Genomic DNA, 20,494 nt, shown 5'->3' with positions numbered 1-20,494 from the left:
CGTCCCAATTTTGCACCCCTCCCACCAGCTCTGAGCCTAGGGCTGGTGCCCCTTCTACTCCGCCCTAGTTGCGACTCTGAAGATGTCACATGGGCCACAGCTGTGTACTGATTGGGCCACAAGTGGCCAGTGGGTTGAGAACCACTGGTCTAACTCTAGCTTCTGGTGTCATAAAAACTAGAACGTAAAACACCACCTCTTCTCTTACCTCTGCTCCTCCTCGCCCTGTGCAGATTGTTTGATTCTGTGTTAACGTTTCAGTTTTGAGAATCATCTCACCAAATTCAGTTATGTTCACTAGGCCATAATATCTATTTTTAAGTAGCACTTCTAGTTCACGTTTGTTTCCTATTATTCTTAAGTGTTTTTCTCTACAGACCATTTAAGTACATTGGGGGATAGATTGGTACATTTGTACAAAATTGTTTATCCTACGTAAGCTGGGTCTGGTAACTGCCTTTAGAAATTACCTGTTAAGTTTCTAACAGGTTATTTGTATGCACAATTACTGCAGTGGTTTCCTCAATTTCAGTAATTACACCTGCAGATAATGCATATAAATTCATGTATGCACAGCTATTCATGTTTTTGGTCTAGATACTCTTAATCTTTATTTTTTTGTTTCATAATTTTGGATTTCTCCTGCATGACTGCTTGAGTTAAGCAAAAGCTCCACTTTTCCCTGTTTCCTATCTAGTTGAAATCCCCTCAGACAAGTACTTAGAGTCTTCAATCCAGCAGATCAGTACCTCTTCTACTTAGTGGAAACCATCAAAAGGATCTCATCGGAGTTCATTCAAAATTTAGAGAATTTAATTTTTTCTTCTTTACGTCAGTGGTTCTCAAGCAATGATACACATACCCCTGGGGGTACACAGAGGTCTTGCAGGGGGTACGTCAGTTTCTCTAGATATTTGCCTAATTTTACAAAAGGTACATAAAAAGTACTAGCCAAGTCAGTACAAACTAAAATTTCATACAGACAAAATAAGACAGTAAGCAATTTTTCAGTAATAGTGTGCTGTGACACTTTTGCATTTTTATGTCTGATTATGTACAAGTAATTTTTTAATGGGGTGAAACTTGTGGTACGCAAGTCAAATCAGACTCCTGAATAGGGTACAGTAGTCTGGAAAAGTTAAGAACCACTGCATCACTGAATGCTCTCCAGTATTGGACTTTCCCTTTCTTGGCCTGTGTTTGGTACCAGAAGGATCTCCAAGAAGATCACCTGAGTTGCCCCATCTTCTCTTCTCTTGCCAGGTCCTTGTGAGATTAGTTCATTAGCTGATCATCCTTTACTGGTAGTCGCTATTACAGTTTTTGTCTATTTTTTAAAAGCAGCAGAGAGTCCTGTGGCACCTTATAGAATAGCAGACGTATTGGAGCACCTGCATCTGACGAAGTGGGTATTCACCAATGAAAGCTCATGTTCCAATACGTCTGTTAGTCTATAAGGTGCCACAGGACTCTTTGCTGCTTTTATAGATCCAGACTAACACGGCTACCCCCTGATACCTGTCTATTTTTTGTTTGCTTGTGTGTGTGAAGCTGCAGAAAATAGCATTAGTCAATGTAGATGATACCGTTTTGTAATTTGCTGTCGCTGTCACCTTGTCATATTCATATGATTCACTTTGTATATAGGACCTGTGTATTCTGCATTTGTTTTCATTTGAGCCTGGTTTTTCTGACCCTAGTCATATAGAAGTTTATTATGTACTATTTTTCTAAGATATGAAACCGTTTACTTTTGGAAAGTTTCATATGAAGAAAGGCCTCTAAGCCAAGTGTGTGTTCATGTACTTTTTTGAAAGCACTTAGCCATGATGTCCACTGTTGTCTTTGTGTACCAAGAACTGTATTTATTGGTGCAGACGGTAATGAATAAAACCATGTGTTAGGAGCTAGGCTTTTTTAAGGTGTGCTTTTTATGAAGAATTTTTCTTAGCCAGAAAAACACTTAAAATTTTGATACTACTGAAGTCAAATACAATGTACTGTCATGACTGTATTCATATTACCTACTTCTGAATTATCTTTCAAATCATCATATATCTTGGGAAAGAACTTTGTATGAAGTCTCTTCCCTTTATTTTCAGGAATTTTTTTCATTCCTTGTACATCTCAGTATTGTAAGAGGGGTTTTCCAGTGCATTCATAAAACAATAGAGGTTCCCTCTGGTGGTCAAAAATAATTTCATTTATATTCCTATGGCTGTTAGCCAAAGTTGTCTTTAGCCTAGTGGAAATAGTGTCTGCCCTTATATTTTATAATTTAATTTAACTTTATTAATTAAATGGCAAAAATGTTAAGTTATCTTTAGAATTAGCCTAGACCAATAGTTATTCGTGGAAAATATTTATTATTTAGCCTAAGCCATCTCCCTGATAGTTAGGCTTGGAAGGATTACTTTTTTATCAGTAAATGTCAGGAAACATCGATTTCTTCATACACACACATAAATCAATGAAAAAATATTTCCACAGATGATGGTCAAAATTTACAGATTGGCAAGTAAGAAAAATGCTTCTTGTGTTTGATTTAAGGATTTGTGTTTGATTTAAGGATATTTACTTTGTATATTTTGACATGAGTATCTGTAAAAATTATAAAAAGATAAAAATTGAATTCTGCCAAGCCTAGATATGATGTTCACATATATCAGATCACACTGCTGAAGTCATTAAAATGTCAGTATTCGCCAACAGTTACCAAGAGATCTTTTATTCTAAGTGAAGTCTAGGCAAAAATGTGGTAATCTCATATGCCATTGCGTGGCAATGATTAGCAAATGCTGGCAGTGTACACAGAGCTTGCTTATAACATGGAAAATAGATTGAAATTAAAACAATTCAAAACAATTAACAATATCAAAGATCTGCAGAAAAATAGAGCAGATATTCTGAAAATCAGGAGCATTTTTTTCCAACTTGTTGTACTCAAAGTACTATACGGGATCTTTTCAGGGGGGTTAAGGCAAAACGCCACATTTATTAGTAATACAGGTATTAATTAATACTCTATCATATGCATATGATATATTACAGTCATGCATTCACACACACACACACAGACACAAACACACTCCGTCTTGCTGTTGTTACCAACTAGTTGCTCCCCTTAACTGCACTGGCCAGGTGAGTTAGATGGGGGAGGGGTGGAGCCGGGCTTCTGCCGATCCGGATCGATGCTCCGATGGTGACAAGACGAGACCCAGGGTCCTTCTGCAAGACACCTTGTATTTATAGCAGCTTCCCTCTTATGCAAATCCAGACCAGATTCAAAATCTGGGTCTGTGTCCATTGGTCTGTGCTTTGTGCTGCTTTTTTTTCTGGGTGTTGTCCCAATGCTGCTCAAAGAGGGCGTTTTCTAAAGAAGGTGCTTGCTTCTAATCCCTGAGGTCGTCAATATGTCTGCTTTTCTTTATTGGGCCCACTTGACAAGTTGTATTGTCCTTTGCTCTGGCTTCCATTCCCTCTTCAACTGTTGTAGCTGTCTGGAGATGGGTGTCTTCCAAGCCTCACTCATTCACACCTCATTCAGTCAATGGGGCAATTGATTACAGAGTGGGGGGGAGATCTTATTCTACTTCTAGCAAAAAGGCACATGTTTCTTTCACTTTAACTATACTATTCTTAGGGGCTAGAACATTTAATACAAAGTTTTCTACCAATTTTCTAATACAAAGTTGTATGAGAGAGGCACAATGCCAAGTCATATGGAATACAAAATCAAACAGTGAACAGAAGTTACAATGCAGGCAAGTGTAGTGAATGGTGAACAGAACTTACATTAATAAAGTGAACAATTAAAAACAATTTCATTTATCAGTTCTACATTTTCCCCCTTTTGACCCTTCAATCCAGGGGTATTGAATGGGTCACACTTTATGTAATTGTTTTAAGGCAGAACCAACATTACAGTTAGGATTACTAATAGGACAATGAGGGGATGAAAAATTATGTTTAGACTGCTGACCAGGTGGGCTGCTTCTACAACACTTTGCCCCTTGATTTATGACCATTACAGTAGTTGTTGTCATGGTAGGGCACAGGTGATCTGTTGCAAACAAATCAAACAATTATAACCAGATGAATATAACTAAAAACCAGTACAACTGACTAAACATCAGATATAACCTAAACACAAATCCAAACAATTATAGTTATAATAACTGGGAATACAATAAAAACCCATAACCATTACAATAATTGGGTACATTGACAAATAAGATGAGGTCCAAGTTTGATGCTGCAATAGCCATCAAACAATAAAAGTTTCTGAGGTCAGGACCCTCTCAAGCACACACAACAAATGAGACTTTGTAGGAGTACCACAGTTGTTATGCAAGGTTAAGCTGATTTGGACTTAAACTAACATTTAGTTGCTAAAATGTTGCAGAATCCCCTATTTTTAACAGTTGTTTTCAAGAGGTTTCTGGGTACCTGAAAGATGGGGCCCTACAATTATGGGCCAAGGTTTTACAGGTTACAGGGGCCCAGGAACTACCCTTTAGGGCTTGGGGAAGTAGAACCAGAGTGCACAGAGGAAAGTGTGGAATTAACAATACAAGCAAATGTAACTAACAATACAAATATATTAATAAAACCTAACAAAAAATAAACCCGATGCACTGGGGATCAAAGTCTTTTGGACACAAGTGGTGATTGATAAGTTGGATGGACATGGGGGAAGTAGACAGAGGAAAAGACATTTGCCCTGTCTAGTGTAGTATTCCTCTTTTTTTGGATCCAATGCTAGCACAGGACACCACTAGAGACAGACACAGAACATGTAACACAGAACATGCAACACAGACTTTGTCGCGACACTATAACCATGGTATTTTATAACTTTTTAGCTGGTACCAGCTCTCCTGATGTTCTGGTTCAGAGCCTAAAAGACAGAAGCTTAGAAACAAATTAGCACAGTGCTCCCACATGGCAGACCCTGCTCAGTCTCTGCCACAGTGTGTTCAGTACTTGGGACTGCACAAATGCTAATTAAGTGGGGCATTTCTTTGTGACTTTAGATTTTTTTATTTTAAAATCTCCAGCTACTCTGCCATGGCCTGGAGGTCTGAGGCAGAAGCAGGACTGTTGTTACTGTTTCAATGGCATTCTGGCCCTGGGAGGGGAATCTACCCAAATATCCCCCTTCCCACTCTCCAGAGGGGTCCCAAAAGTCTGCCCCTTCTGGGGTCTCAAATGTTCCTTTTTTTTTTATATTACTGCTGCTGTAAGATCTGAGAGTGCTGTTTTAACTCTTTGTACCCAGCCTTAAGGGCACTTAACTAGGTTTGAGTACTACATGCATTTTTATTTCTCTGCTTTTGGAGCAGAGGTTTGTAAATCTGGGTGCAGTTTTTCATTTTTAAATTTAGCCAATTGAAGGAATACCTTATTACAGGTTTTTCACAGAAGCCAAACTGCAGCTGCTTCCTTTTTGATTGGAGTTGAGGGTTTATATATTAATAAGTACCTAGCCAATTTGTTTGTTTGTTTTTAAGAATCTGTTCAGACAGTGTTTTTTTTAAACATTTTCCCAACAGTTGTGAATAACCACCAACCACAACAAAACCAAATTGATAAACATTAATATTAAGCACTATAACCCCTAATTTCTAAAAGAGCAGCTTACAACGTTTGTTTCACATATTTTCTTCCCACGTTTCCCGGGGGTCCCAAGCCTCTTTTTCCCAATGTGCCATTACTTTCCAATTTTCTACCCCTTTTTTCAATTGGAATAGTTTCTCTTTTAGAGATATTTTTTTCTTTTTACAGGCTGTTAGGCAGAGGTAGCTGTCATTACAAGCCTCTCACAGCAGCCAGATCCCTGCAGCGTCTCTTTTTGCTGCATTTGGGGGTTTACATATGAGGATATATTGGGCCAATCTATCCTCTAGGTCCGAAATGGTGCAGATATCTGCAAGGGCTTGTTCAGTCCAAGGACTGTGCCCATACCTCTGAAGGATTTGTTTAAAAGGCATTATCTCTTTAATAAAAGGTGAGGTAGAAGCTACTTTTGACTTCATTTCTTTTTCTGGGACTGTTTTCCCTTGCCTTTTCTTAAACATTTTTAATTTTGTTCAGCGAGCAGCACTGTCTGGTCCCTGGGACCCTCTTGTTGCCCCTGATTTGATTTTTCTTTTCTTTTTCTGCTACCTTACCGGAGGCCAGCAGGTTTTGTTAACAATTTTATGTTTTCTGCTACCTTACCGGAGGCCAGCAGGTTTTGTTAACAATTTACTGTTTTCTGCTACCTCTTCGGAGGCCAGCAGGTTTTGTTAACAATTGCATATGATAGAGTATTAATTAATACCTGTGTTACTAATAAATGTGGCGTTTTGCCTTAACCCCCCTGAAAAGATCCCGTATAGTACTTTGAGTATAACAAACTAGCTAAACTGCTGTTGCAGTAAATCAATCCAAAACTGTCAGTATTAAATTGCTAAGCCTCTTTATAGCTTTATATACAGTATCTGAGCTTTTTTACTAATTTGATTTTGTACATAAGAAACATTTTAGAGTTGATGTTTTAAAAAAGTTGCTTTAGAAAAGTTATAAGGTTTTATTTACAATTGCATTAATGGAAAAATGTTAAATGATGGGAGACTGCGGGGCTAAAACTCAGCAACCAGAGAGAAACCAATCTGGTGCATTTGAACTTTGAATGTTTAATGTGAATGAACTTAACTCTTGGTAATATGGTAAGATGTTGTGTACATGCCACCTTTATGGAAAACAGATTTAACGCTCTTTTACCATGGAAATTCAAATATAATCTGCATATATATTTGGCCTGTAGTCTTGAAAATGTCATCCTTGGTGTTATAGAACAGACCCGTTTACACGCGGATGTCGGAAATCAAGCCGTCACGACTGCATGTTAAGGGACCACGAGTTAAGAGGGCCATGCTGAAATATCTTAAGATATCTATATATACGTGTGTAATTGTCTAGGATTACGTACGTATTCACAGTGTCCCAAATACTGCAGGCCTATCTGTTAATGGCGCTTTGCAAGAATGTAAATTCAAATGTGTAATCTAATAAAAATATTATTATTACTACACAGGGGTGAAAGTAACTCAGGACATTTACTGGTATGGGGCAGAGGTGGCTCTGGCCCCTGGAAGAGGCGGGGCCTGGAGTGGAAGGGGCAGGGCTAGGGGGTCAGCATCCCCCAGCCAGCCCTTCCAGGTCGCCTGGTCCGCGCTGCCCGGGGTTCCTGTGGTGATTTAAAGGGCCCGGGACTCCGGACACCGCTGCTCCGGTGGCGGCATCAAGAGCCCCAGGCCCTTTTAAATAGCTGGTCCCGGGGCAGCTGCTCCCTTTGCCCCCCCTGCCGTCGGCAGCCGAGGGGGGGCAAAGGGGGCAGGAACCTTAAAACGCTGCAGGGTCCTTTGCTGTGGCAGTGCTTTAATGTCCCTTCTCTTTTTGCCTCCTCCGTCGGCGGCCCTGCGGGTAGGATCCCTACCCGCAGGGCCGCCGATGGTGGGTGGGAAAGGGGCAGCTGCCGCAGCAAAAGACCGTCCTTAAAGAGTTGCTGCCCCTTCCCCCCATCGGTGGTAAAGACGTACAACACGTTTCTGCTCTGCACTTCCTGTTGATTTCTATGTCAGTGAGTTAGTGAGCAAATCTGTAGCGCTACATAGCAAGTTCCTGTACCGTGTGTTAAGGAGTCTCACGTGTTAAATAGGTAGCACTAGGAGGCATGACGCTTCTACGCGTTAAGTGGATTCGCACATAAACGGGTCTGTACTGTATTAGCATATATGTTTTGCTTCAGTAAAGAGTTTTTAAAATATATTTCATAAATGGAAACTTGTAACATGAGAAATATACAGGATGGATCAATTCTATCCCATCATTACACTTGGCGGAATTCGATTTTCATTTTTTTCATAATATCAGTGGATAATATCGGTGTTTTTAAACATTTTTAAATTTGATTGATTTAGATGTTCACAGTTGCAGGAAATTCTGAGCAGGATTCAGACAATAATTATTTAAGAAAAATAGAGGTGATTGAAAAAGTTTTATAACCATTAAAATACAAATTGTCCACATGACATATCAAAATATACACAGTCAATATTCTTAAGTTAAATTCTAATAATTTCTCAAGCAACATTTTACTTACTTTGCCGAACTGTAAATTTCAATTATTAATGGTGGAATATGTTCATTGGCAGTTTGTGTGTTCTGTGAAATAGGCTTTACCAATATTTATTGATAACAATTTAATTTGTCCAAGTGTGTGTGTGTATGTTTTGACAATGCATAATATATTTTTCTTGTGAGTGTATTATCTGTAGGTAGTAGCTCTGCACCTTAGAAACAATTCAGTTGAAGACTCTAAGCCTTGCCCAAAGCTCACTGATAGAAAGATTTTTCCCTTGATTTTAATGGTCATTGGATCACGCCCTAACAGTGTGAACAAATTTTACACTTGACTTGTAGCATCTAGAAAGCATTGACTCACAACTAACAATGAGCATTTTCTTTAAACTCTGTCTGTACGATCAATTAGTTGTCTAAGTTCTCTTTTCTTTAATGACGCCATCTGGTGGCTTTCAATAATATTCTTCCAAGGTATGATAATCAGCATTATCAGGTTTACTTAAACTTATTTCATATAATGGCACATGTTTGTCTATCAATGTGTTACATTTCATTTATATTGATTGTCAGTATAATACTGTAAAGAAGGAGGGAGAAGAATATGATTAAATTAAAATGTGTGGCATGGCAATAGGGTACTAAATTGTTCATCTTCATGTCATTGGTTCAGATGCATCTCAGATTGGTTAGTCAGATGGTAACAATAGCAGTTCATTAGCTTATCTGAGATTAAACAGAACAGGGGTAGTTGTGGCACCTTAGAGACTAACTAACCTTAGAGATAAAACAATTGCTTATGGATATGTGATCTAGCAATGTTGGCACCCTTGTTGGCACTCTGAGTAGAGAATGCCATTTCTGTGAACAGAACAGAGAGGATTTCAATCTCCAGGGTTATTTGTTCTGAAAATTATGTTTTAATGGGTGAAAATTGCAAAATTGGGCACAATGGGGAACTGGAGCCTAATCCTGAAAAGTTCTGAGCATTTTAAAATCTCACTGAGTGCAATGAAACTTCAGGCCATTCATTATCTTCACAGGATCATGTTCTATGTGCATATAAAGTAGAGAGACTTGCAGTAAGACTTATGGAAAATATTTCTGCATACAAAGCTGTGGTATACATAATGATCTTCTTTACCCTACTCCATATATCTTTCTCTCAGTTGTCCATCAGCATGTTTTTTTGCTATTATGATCATTAATAAGCCTAGAGGACCTCTGTAATATTGTATAAATGATGCCTTCTGAATTGATAGTAATTTAATTTATACTGTCAGGTTAATTTTATGGCTAATTTTGCTTTGCATGTACATAAAATAAGATAATATGAGGATTTTCTAATCTGGAATCATTTATACATATGAGACTGCAATTCTAGTTAATTTTGGGGAAATAATATTACTATTGGTTCTGTGTTAACTCTTCTAAACTGAGCACAGTTGTGCATTATGTTTTATTTTTAACATACAATAGACATACTATTTGTATTTCATTTTAAACATTGAACCATGTATCACAGGTTTACTCATTATTTATTGTTAATATTGATTCTTGTAAATTTAATTCTGTGGATTAAAAAATCCTGTCTTGTTTTATGTTTTTGTTGTATTTTTTAAGATGGCTTTAGCAGATCTAGTCAAGAAATTTTGTTGGGGGCAGGGAAGAAAGGAAAAGAATTCTTGAACATCTTTCATAGTTTTCCAACCGCCTTCAGGCATCATACTCACACTATGTAATATATGGTGTGTGGGTGTGGGTGTGTACAAACTGCATTTATTTGCTTTTAGTGAGACTGGAGTTTTTAGATATGTGCGGTATCTAGTTTCTTCTATAGCTTCCAAGTACTCTAAGTCAGGGGGTCTCAATCTTTTTCTTTGTGAGGCCCCCCTCAGCATGCTATAAAAACTGTAGGTCTCAGCAGGGAATGGTGGAGGGACTCAGGGCTCCGGGCCAGGGGTGGGCCCTTGGGCATAGGCATAGTTTGACTTCTATTTCAGGGTGGGGCAAGGGCCGATTGGGCTTAGGCCAGCTCCGCACAGCAGGGTCCAGGAAGGCAGCACCACCTCCACCCCCAACTTGCCTCACCAGGCTACCCAGTCTGTCTGAGTTGTGTGTGGTGAAAGTTCAGCTCAAAAAGTTAAACTGCTCAGGGTACAGGGAAGGGATAGCTAGGGGCTGTGTGCCAGCAGGGGATAGCTGAGGGTGCAGGAGGGGTAGCTATGGGCTGTGTGCCAGGAGGGCTCCCCTGTGGTCACTGCTCCCCAAGGGTTCTGCCAGTCATAGAGCCAGGTCCCCGTGCCTAGGTCTCTTACTGGCTGTGTGAGTTGAGGAGCAGCTGCAAACCCAGTCACCAGCAGCAGACGGGGGAATGCCCAGCTGCCAGCTCCATGACACCAGCCAGAGCAGCAGCTGCCCACGCTGCCCAGCTCTGGCCTCCCGCCTCTGACCTGGCCAGGGGATGGCGCTTCAGGGCTGGGGAGAGGAGAATGGGGGCAGGTGTGGAGCTGCCTCTGGTATTGCCCCGCTCTGGCACTGAAGTAGGGGTAGGGAGAAAGCAACCAGTGCTTGGGGGTTTCAGCCCTGTGACAGCGGGCGCTGCGCTCAGGGGTTTCAGCCCTGTGATGGTGGGTGCCGGGACTCGGGGGTTTCAGCCCCGCAGCGAGGGACTCTGGGATTTAGGATTTCATCCCTGCGGCAGGAGGTGCCAGGGCTCGGGCTCTAGGTTTCAGCTGCAGGATCTCACAGCCCCCTGAAAGGGCTGGGGGATCACAGACCCCCGGTTGAGAACCGCTGCTATAAGTGAACCCTCTGAGGACAGATCTACCACCATTACTACCTCTACCAGGTGGACCAAGAACCAAAAAGCAAGTGAAATACTGTGAAGTAGAGAGTCCTTTCAAAGCCACAAACCCAAATGCTCCAATGGCTCTGTTCACGGGTGTAAAGGGCTAGGCAGGATTGTTCTCCAATTTGAAGGAATTGTCATATGTGCTGCCCCTCTCCATAATTTGTAAAAGTCGCTGGGGAGTGAGCACCTCTGTGTTAGCTGCTGCAAGGTGGGCGTAGGGTTGAAGATTCCACTCCTCTGCTCCCATGAGTCTCTTTACTCCATACAGTCCTGGTGTGTTGCCATCTCAGCACAAAAAAAAAGTAGGAAAAGACTCAGGAAACATAGTGGAGGATTAGGATAATAGCATTTAGAGTACAGATTTGGGAGAACATTTTGCTTATTAATTTCCTTAGTTGCATACTCATATTTTTATAGGAATTTTTATAATGTTTAACTGCCAAGATCACTATGTATTTAAAATGAATATATATTGTCATCGCTTTCAATACAGTCCAACTGCTATGCAGTCAGCCTCGACAAGGGAATTTGTGGATTTTATATTTAGAAGGTTTAATAAGAACTAAAGCCGCTGCCTCATTTTGACCCTTATTTTCTTGTAGACCTCTCCTAGGGTGAAAGGTTATCTCCTTAAATTCCCACTGAAATATTTAGTAGAATGTTTTGTTGATGGTTAATCTGGGTTTAGACTACACCCTCCCCAAGAGAATTATTGTTTTGGACTTTAACAACAGAAATCACAGGCAAAGGAGGAGAAGCTATATCAGGAAATGTATAAATCTGACAATATTGTGGGTTCAGTATTTGCAGTCCCAAATTGACTAAAAATTAACTGAGTTTTCAAAATTAAATGCTTTAGCAAAACAACACTTAAAATAAATAAAATATAAAACAAACACTTCTCTAAATAAAATCATATGCTAAGTGTGTTTCTTTGGGGAGTTTGCATTCAAATAACTTGTCAGAGCAAAGTCATCTCAACTTTGGATTTAGAACAACTGGATCATTTTACCCTTTGATGCAACCCATAACCCTGAACAGCCTTCTCTTCTCTTCATTGGGTGTGGGGTGATACACCTCTCAATTCCTTAAGAATATTCAACCCATGCCCATTTGCACAGACACTAGTCCCAGAACCAAACTAAAAGGTATGCTTCATACCTGCATCGTTGGTTGTCATGGTAATGAGTGACAGTCTAGTTTTCCAAAGCATATGCTGGCATTTGCCTGGCACATATAATCCGCAAACCCTTTAGTTTCAAGTTAAGGGATAATATCACGAACACCCTTGTTAATTCATGTGACAGAGTGTTGGATACATTATTTTCATTGCCTCGTTTTAGATGTGCTAAAGAAATAGTCTGATAACTTGGTGTCTGTGATAATTTCAGGGCAATCTCCGAAGCATAGTTTATATGCAGAAGATGAAAGAACTGGGCAGAAATGGATAGAGTGGATGCACTTCCATTTATTTCCAAGAATCTCTGATGAGGTGGAGAAGATGATTAAGGGCTCAACTATTTGAGCTGGAAAAGAATGAGATAAGGTTGTCACAAAGCTGTTGTATTGCACTACGGAAAATCGGCTATATTTGTTGGTGTTTAAGAGCTTCATGCACATCATGCTGAAGATGCCATCAGTTGTTATGTCATCTTGCAAGCCCAGTTGATATCTTCCATCTCTGTTGTCTTGTGTGCATACCTATTCCTAGATATATGTCTGTTAGGACAGCATACTATTCTTCAGATGAAGGATAGTGCCTGAAAGTTTGATTTACCTTTAATACTACTACTTTGAGATGCTTGTTGAGGGATTTCTTCTGGCCACAGAATTTGTAATGGGATTCAGATTTCTTCACCACCTCTAGGTCACTATTTTGAATCCAATTGAGACTGATTCAGAAAATTATGGATGTCTGATTAGTTCTGTAGACTGAGTGAGTAAGGTGAGGGTTTCAGGACATTTGTTCACAGCACAAAAACCTCCATGATCATTGGAATCCCTTTTTGCAGCCTCAGTAGAGAGGCCAAGAAATCAGGGGCCGCTCTAGGTATTTTTCCACCCCAAGCACGGCAGGCAGGCTGCCTTCGGCGACTTGCCTCTGGGAGGTCCCCCGTCCCACGGATTCGGCGGCAGCCTGCGGGAGGTCCACTGAAGCCATGGGACTAGCGGACCCTCCTCAGGCATGCCACTGAAGGCAACCTGCCTGCCACCCTCGCAGCGAGCGACAGAGTGCCCCCCGTGGCTTGCCGCACCAAGTACGTGCTTGGCGTGCTGGTGCCTGGAGCTGCACCTGCAAGAAGTGAATGGGAATGAAGCCTGGACTGCACTCACTGTTTCTCTCAGACAAGTTTGAGGCACGTTGGCAGTACTTTATGGAGGGAGAAGCTGCAGTGCTGCTGACTGTGCATCATGTTCTCTGGTTGCACAGAGAGATTTCCAGTATTTGCAGTATTTCTCAAAAATAGTGCATGTGGGTAAAGGAGCAACAGCCTTCTTGCATTGCTTACTTGTTTCCTTTAACACTCAAGCAAATCTCTCTCTCACTAGAACAGCTACCTTCCTATAGTTAGTCCTAGGGACTGATTTAAAACATTCTTTCCTCTTCTTCCTTTCATTGTAGTGTAGTTGATAAAGGATGGGTCTGGTAGTCAGGAGTCCTGGGTTCTCTTCTCAGTACTAGCAACACTTCCTATATGTGACCTTAGGCAAGTCAAACTGTCTTCTTTGTTTCTTAGCTTGTCTGTAATTAAAATGGTGAGAATGAGACTTACCCACCTTTGCAAAGTGCTAGATGTATGGGTGAAAAGTGATATGTAACTGCTAAATAATTATTACTTTTCACTGGACTTAATTGGGCTTTCCTCTCTCAGTTCATCACTGTTATAACCCATTGCCTTGTTTTGTATGTCATTAATGTGCAATCCAATCTCAAAACCGTCACGATAGTATATTTGACAGTATTATTAGTATGGGTGCTATGGTGGTGTTCACCAGTATAAAATCCTTTAGATGGATTTGAGCTCAATTTATATATCTGGATCAACTTATTTTTCTATTCTGTTACATGCATGGGGCTTTTTACATTCCTTTTTGCTAGTTTTCAGGGTAAGTTGTAAAGGAAACTAGACAGTAGAAATTTAAACTAGTTTAATTCAGCAACCTTTAACACCAATTTTTTTGTGGGTTGGCACAAGAATACTAGGTAAAATCGATATGGAGCGTCTTTTAAGAATCTTTCATGCCTGAATATACATCTGGAACTGTTTGCTCTAACTAAAAGTAAAATAAATGCCACAGCGTATTATACCATACGTTTTTTCATTTAAAAAAGGAAATTGAAAACATACCACTTCTAGAAATGCTTGACGCTGAATTGGCTATTGAAATGGTATCAGTAAAATATTTATATATTCCATATTTTGTTCCATAGATCAGCCTTCCTTGATGCATTAGACTTGGAAGCCTGCCATTTATGCTGAAATTTTGCCATATATGAAAGACCGCCTTGTTTTAAAAATGGACTAAATCATTTAGGATAGAGGAAGTGAAGTAAATCTATTTGAGTACATGTACATCTCTTTCCCCCTTCCTCTCTCATGCACATATTTTAGATTTGGGGGGGATTTTTCTTTGTGTTTTTCCCCCCATGTTTACTTTATAAGGCTGGTTACACTTATAGTAAATATCAACATTCATTTAAAAGCTAAAAACAGTGGTAAAAACAGTTCCCATTTTAAAAATTGAATGTATGACAAGAACAGTGTAGTTACTTGAACCAAAAAATCCACCAAAGAAACATCATAATTTAAAGTTGGTTTTACAGCATTCTTTAATTTAAAATGGAGCAAAAAGTTTCTGTGGTTAAATCACAGCTCTTAGCTCTTTGCTGTAAAAGAAATTCAAGAATGTATATTTCAAAATGTTTTTTTAAATATAATCCAAAACAAATGCAATAGATCCCTGCACACTTGAAACATACTTTCTGAATTTATCCTAAATCTGTCATTGCTTCTCAGAGGCTTGTGTGTATGGATTAGGACTGGCCCATTATTTCACCATCTATCTCCATCCTGAATTGATTGCAATGAACAATACAGAATGAATTGCAGATGGTCTCTCTTTTCTTGTAGTTTGGAGAATCTCTGGGCTTAATACCCATTTGGTTAGGACTAGGCTAACCATTCCAGAGCTTTGGCTGCTTATTAGTATTCTGAAGTAGAAATGCTTACACCTGAAATCGGCTGTTCTCGCTATCCATTTGATCTGTACTCTTAAATTGTGTGTGAGGTTTTGAGAGATGGTGAACATATGGGCTGTCTGAAGCTTTCATCATGGGTCTGAAGCTGTTCAAAACTCACCTGGTTTAATTACAAATTCAAAACTCACCTGGTTTAATTACAAATTCAAAACTCAACCAAGGGTGTATATGAATTAAGGTTTGCAGACATGGTTTTAGTTTTATGCTTTTGCATCAAAACCATGTAAAACACATGGAATTCCACAGTTTTGACTAGGGTTTTGTTCAGTATTTTTTTTTAGGTCTTTTGAATTCCAAGTGAAACACAAGGCATATGAGCCCATCTGTAATGAAAATGGAACAAATGCACATGAATCCCTGTAAACCAACATATATGTGAATATGTCTTTCTCTTATGGTTGCCAAATTTCTAATTGCACAAAACCGAACACCCAAGCTCCACCCCTTCCCCAAGGCCCTGCCTCTGCCCCGAGGTCCCCCTCCACCCACTACATTCCCCCTTCCTTGGTGGCTTACTCTCCTTGGTGGGGTGCAGGAGAGGGTATGAGCTCTTGGTTGGGGGTGCGGGCTCTCGGGTGCTGCTGGGGATGAGGGGTTACGGGTGCAGGAGGGGGCTCTGGGTGAGAGGGCTCAGGGTTGGGGCAGGGGGCTGGGACTCAGGGTTGGGGCTCAGGCTTTACTCAAGTGGCTCTTGGTCAGTGGCGCAGCAAGGGTAAGGCAGGCTCCCTGCCTGTCCTGGCTCCACGCTGCACCCAGAAGCAGCCAGCAGGTCCGGCTCCTAGGCGAAGGGGTGGGGTGGGGCGAGGAAGAAGGCTCTGTGCGCTGCTCTCACACACACCCCCCCCCCCCACACACACACACCAGCTCGCACTAGCTGCAGTTCCCGGCCATTGGGAGTGCAGGCTCAGGGCAGGGGCAGTGCGCGGCAGTGGTGCTGACCAGAGCTGCCAGGGTCCCTTTTTGACCAGGCAATCCAGTCAAAAACCGGATGCCTGGCAACTCTACCTCCTCTTTAGGCTTTGGAGTGGATGCTCTCCCTCCCCTTCATATGTACAGAGAGGAAAAAATCCACATGGGACTTGTGTGAAGACTGTATGGGCAGTATTATAAACCTCAAGCATCCAAAAAACATGAGCCCCCAAAACATGAGATTTTAACAATAATAAATGCTGGCTCCTTTTTATTTGTCTTTAGATTTTTGAGGCTTTTAGGGTTCACATTTTTAGGCTTTTCTTTGCAACTGTGAGGTTGAACACTGTTTCAATTTTCATCAGAAAAGAAAAGAAAAGATTCTCATGTAATAATCACATGACTCCAGAATCTGGGGCTTTAAAAAAACAACAAATATTGCAAGGCTTACATTTAGAATCACAAGAATTTGTAACAGTGTGTATAAGCAGTGACACTTCAGCATTCTTCTCCACCCTTCTACTCCTTTATCTTCTTTGAGGAGCCCCTGTGTTTGAAATCAGAGTAGTCAGGGCTCTGCAAGTTTGTGGGTGGGTAAGCAGAACTGGGAAGCACCTGCCATACGCACATGTCTGGGAATCTACATCTCAGGGAAAGGGTGCGGAATTAATGGTGGCAGCAGCAGGAGGAGCTTTTGTGCCGGAGGAGGAACATGACAACATAACAACGGCCATACTGGGTCAGACCAAAGGTCTATTTAGCCCAGTATCCTGTCTTCTGGGCCCCTGAGGGGTCCCCGACACAAGTACAGAGGAGAAGGCCATCCTCCTGGGATGGCTCAATATCTATGTGGTTGTCCTCTGCCTTCCAGGCAGAAGAGCAAGCTTTGCAGTCTATGTTTCCTTTCTGGCACTGCATACCTGACCCTTTTCAGGAGAATATGCAGCCTCGAGTCTGCCAGGTGTGGCATTATTAGAATTGGGCAGTCCCAAAATGCAGAGTACAAGTCCCACTCCCCAGTGACTTCGGGAGGACCATTTGACCCAGATTCCCAGCTACGCACTCCACATCTGTCTGAGGCTCAGGGGTGGCACCAGCCTTTTCATGGTGCGGGGTGGGGGCTGAGGTGGGCCTGCACCCTGCTCCTCCTCTTCCCTCTAAGGCCCTGCTGTGGGGAATCCTGGACCCCGCACCTGCCCTGGGTGGCCTGCCCCGGGGGATGGGGACATGGGCTGGGGGTTGCTCTCGCCATTCCCCCCACACACACCACCCAGGGCAGGTGGAGGGTCCAGGGCTCCCCACAGCAGCCCAGGCTCCCTGGGCAGTCCTTACCATGGCCTCGCTCTGGCTTCCAGCCTGGCCAGGGTGCAGGGCCTTGGGGGGATGAGGAGAAGTAGAGGTGGGGGCTCAGGGGAGGAGGGGGCAGAGCTGGGGCCACAGAGAGGAGTGGGGCTCCTGCGTGTGTCCCCCTTTTGCCTTTTGAAAAGGTGATCACCCTAACAGGAGGTGATGCTAATGCATTTCTGGGTAACAATGGTTATACTTAATACTGTAATTAAAGATAAACCTACGTGCTTAAGGACATAATAAATTAGTGAATAAAAATCATTTAAAAAGAAATCCTGGATTGTTACATGAACAGGTTATAATATATTGAAAATCTGAAACGAGCCAAAAACAATACTCTAGTGCAACTACACGGTCTATTTAAATAACAAAATTTAAACCATTCTAGTCTGCTTCTTAATTGTGCTCATTTTCCCTCTGAGTAGGGATTATTCCAAAATTCAGGCCAGATCAAAAGCTAAGTGGCCTTGCAGGGAGGAAGGAAGAAGTTGTGATTGTTCATGATAGCAGAATTGCTTTTAGTTATCAACAGTTGAACGGGAGGATATAGAATGTGCCTGCTCAGTGTGAACAGCAGACTGCTAGTGGAGTTTTGACTTCTCTCTCTCTTTCCTCCACCCAACTCCATCTTCTCCCTGGCTGTGTCTGTGCTTCCACATGCTTCAAATCTGTGTACCTGGACTGCCTTCTCTAACAGTTCAATGTGAGTGTTAGCAGAATGAAAACCAGATGGACCAGCAGTTCCCACTGTTATCTCCCAGCCAGCTCTGGCAAGACTCCCTTTCTCTCTCCTTTCTTGGCATGGCAGAAATATTTGCCTTTATTTAGGAGGGCCTCTACTCACTGCTGTGCCTCTTTCCCTCAGCTGCAACATGAGTTGAAAGCTATTTATTCCCTTGTTGCTGAGGTTGGTTGAGGTGAGTGTGAGATGAATTAAACTATTAAGGAAGTAATTAACATTTTGAGGCTAATTTCCAAAGTTCTTTATTTTAAATAAATGATTTGTTACAGTTGTTGCTTTAAATGTTTCAGCATAGCAATACAGAGAGAGAGTTGTATGGAAAATGTAATTGCTCCCATTATTTGAGTTACCACACTTCACCTGGATGTGTAGATGCTTTAGAATTTCAGCCAGTCTTTTTGGACACTATTTACTACACTACTGAGATTATTGACCTTAGATCAACACTGCAGATTCTTTACTGCTATGATTACAAAGTATATTCCCTTCTACTCACAGGGTTCTAGCTTCTCATTCTTAGGTTTTTTATTTCCAAAGTCTGAAAAAAACTAACTTAATTTTCTTTATAGAAACTGACCTTTTTCAAAAAGAGAAAGAAAACATTGAATATAGCTTCTGCAACTGCAAAACTTTGCAGAATATGTGGCCATGTCATATTTCTGTAGTTTCTCAGTAGTAAGGGATTGGGACCACAACATTCTTTGGTATTACCTGTTCTTTATACATTAAATGAACTGGTATTATTTCTAAGGGTCCTTTAAAATATTTCTATTGAAAATTATGTTACTGGAATCCCTCTTGAATACACATATGTGCATGTTATATATAATGTGTGTGTATATAATATTATGTACGTATTTGTGTATATCTTGTATCTGTTTTTATCGACAGTTTGAAGGGCTCATTTTCTCAAGAACAAATATTTTTGCATTTTTTTTTCATGAGGAATAACTTTGGAAAAGTTACGTTAGTAGCTAATGACCACTAAAGGCTAAATGTGATCATCTTACTTACTCCAGGAGTCTCAATGAACTGCTGATGTGAGTAAGGCAATCACAATGTGGCCTTAAATAGGTAAATGGTGTGTTGCTTTGTTTTGCCCATTCTTGATATACAGATTTTAAGATTTTCTTTTTTTTTTTTCAAATATACCTCTTGAATTTAGGTGTAAAAGCTGGTAAAACAGAGTTAAATCTTGTAGTTTCAGTGGCAAATATTTTGCATCAGGAGAATTGTCAAGTTCTTTTTCCTTTTACTTCTTTAAATTTCCCAAAATTGGAGGATGCCTGCAGTTATCCTTGATGGTAAAGGTATAGGTTGAAACAGCTGACAGTGTTTTTTATATTAATAATAAACTAGCATAAATGTACGAGTCCTGTGTCTGCCAAAAATACACTGTGTTGTATGGCATATGGTATTTATTTCTTGTTGATTTCAAAAATAACCAGGAGGTGGACTGGTAAACCTGGGCAGGAGACAGGCAGTATTAACCCTGATATCCGTTATACCTACAAAGGCAAAAGATGAAGAAGGCAGCAGGTGCTACAGGGAAAACTAGTCATGAAGAGCACTGGCTATGACCAATATCTCACCTGTACAGAAATGCTTCAGGTTTTTGTTCTTCCAGAGTTGTCATAAGGGGATTTATTACCTTCCTGACTCCTTCAAGTGAGGTAGCATTACTGCAGCGTCAATACTGTTTTTGGGGTAACATCTGCACATGCTAGAAATAAAAACACAAGATAATATGACCCTGTTTATAAATGAGGTCCTATCTGTGTTACGTTTCAATGATGTAATCTTGAAAAAACAAGCTGAACTAGATAAATATGTTTATCTTCTGCAGAAGCTGCTGAAGCTGCTTAGTTCATGGTTAAGCTTTTTATTCAGAACTGATGTATTTGGAGAAATAAAATAGTGTGTTCATGTGGTATGTTACAGATCGCACTGAGAAGCATTCCACAATGCCAGACTCACCCGTGGATGTGAAGACGCAATCCAGGCTGACGCCTCCAACAATGCCACCTCCTTCCACTACCCAAGGAGCTCCAAGAACCAGTTCATTCACACCCACAACGTGTAATTAGACTTATTTTCTTGCTTTGTTCCATATTCTTTTGCATGTGTGATTTTGATTCTTCCTGTATGTAAGAAATCAAGTTATGTGAAGGGAACCTTATATGACATGACTAGAGCAGATATCAGGAATGGCAATATACAAAAACCTGTAGGAGAGCACTTCAACCTCCCTGGC

General features: G+C 40.9%; 1 protein-coding gene across 6 annotated transcripts in view; it reads left to right on the top strand.

The window, feature by feature from the left end:
* RUNX1T1 (RUNX1 partner transcriptional co-repressor 1) overlaps positions 1-20,494 on the top strand; it is a 147,546-nt gene that overhangs the window by 57,927 nt on the left and 69,125 nt on the right. For all 6 annotated transcript variants that reach the window (XM_032805275.2, XM_032805274.2, XM_032805273.2 and 3 more), the window contains one exon: positions 20,182-20,319. In XM_032805275.2, coding sequence (XP_032661166.1) covers positions 20,182-20,319 — 138 coding nt within the window. The remainder of the gene's footprint in view (positions 1-20,181; positions 20,320-20,494) is intronic.

This window comes from Chelonoidis abingdonii, chromosome 2, assembly GCF_003597395.2.
Source record: "Chelonoidis abingdonii isolate Lonesome George chromosome 2, CheloAbing_2.0, whole genome shotgun sequence".
Taxonomy (NCBI): Eukaryota; Metazoa; Chordata; order Testudines; family Testudinidae; genus Chelonoidis; species Chelonoidis abingdonii.
This window is presented reverse-complemented; position numbering and strand designations above follow the sequence as displayed.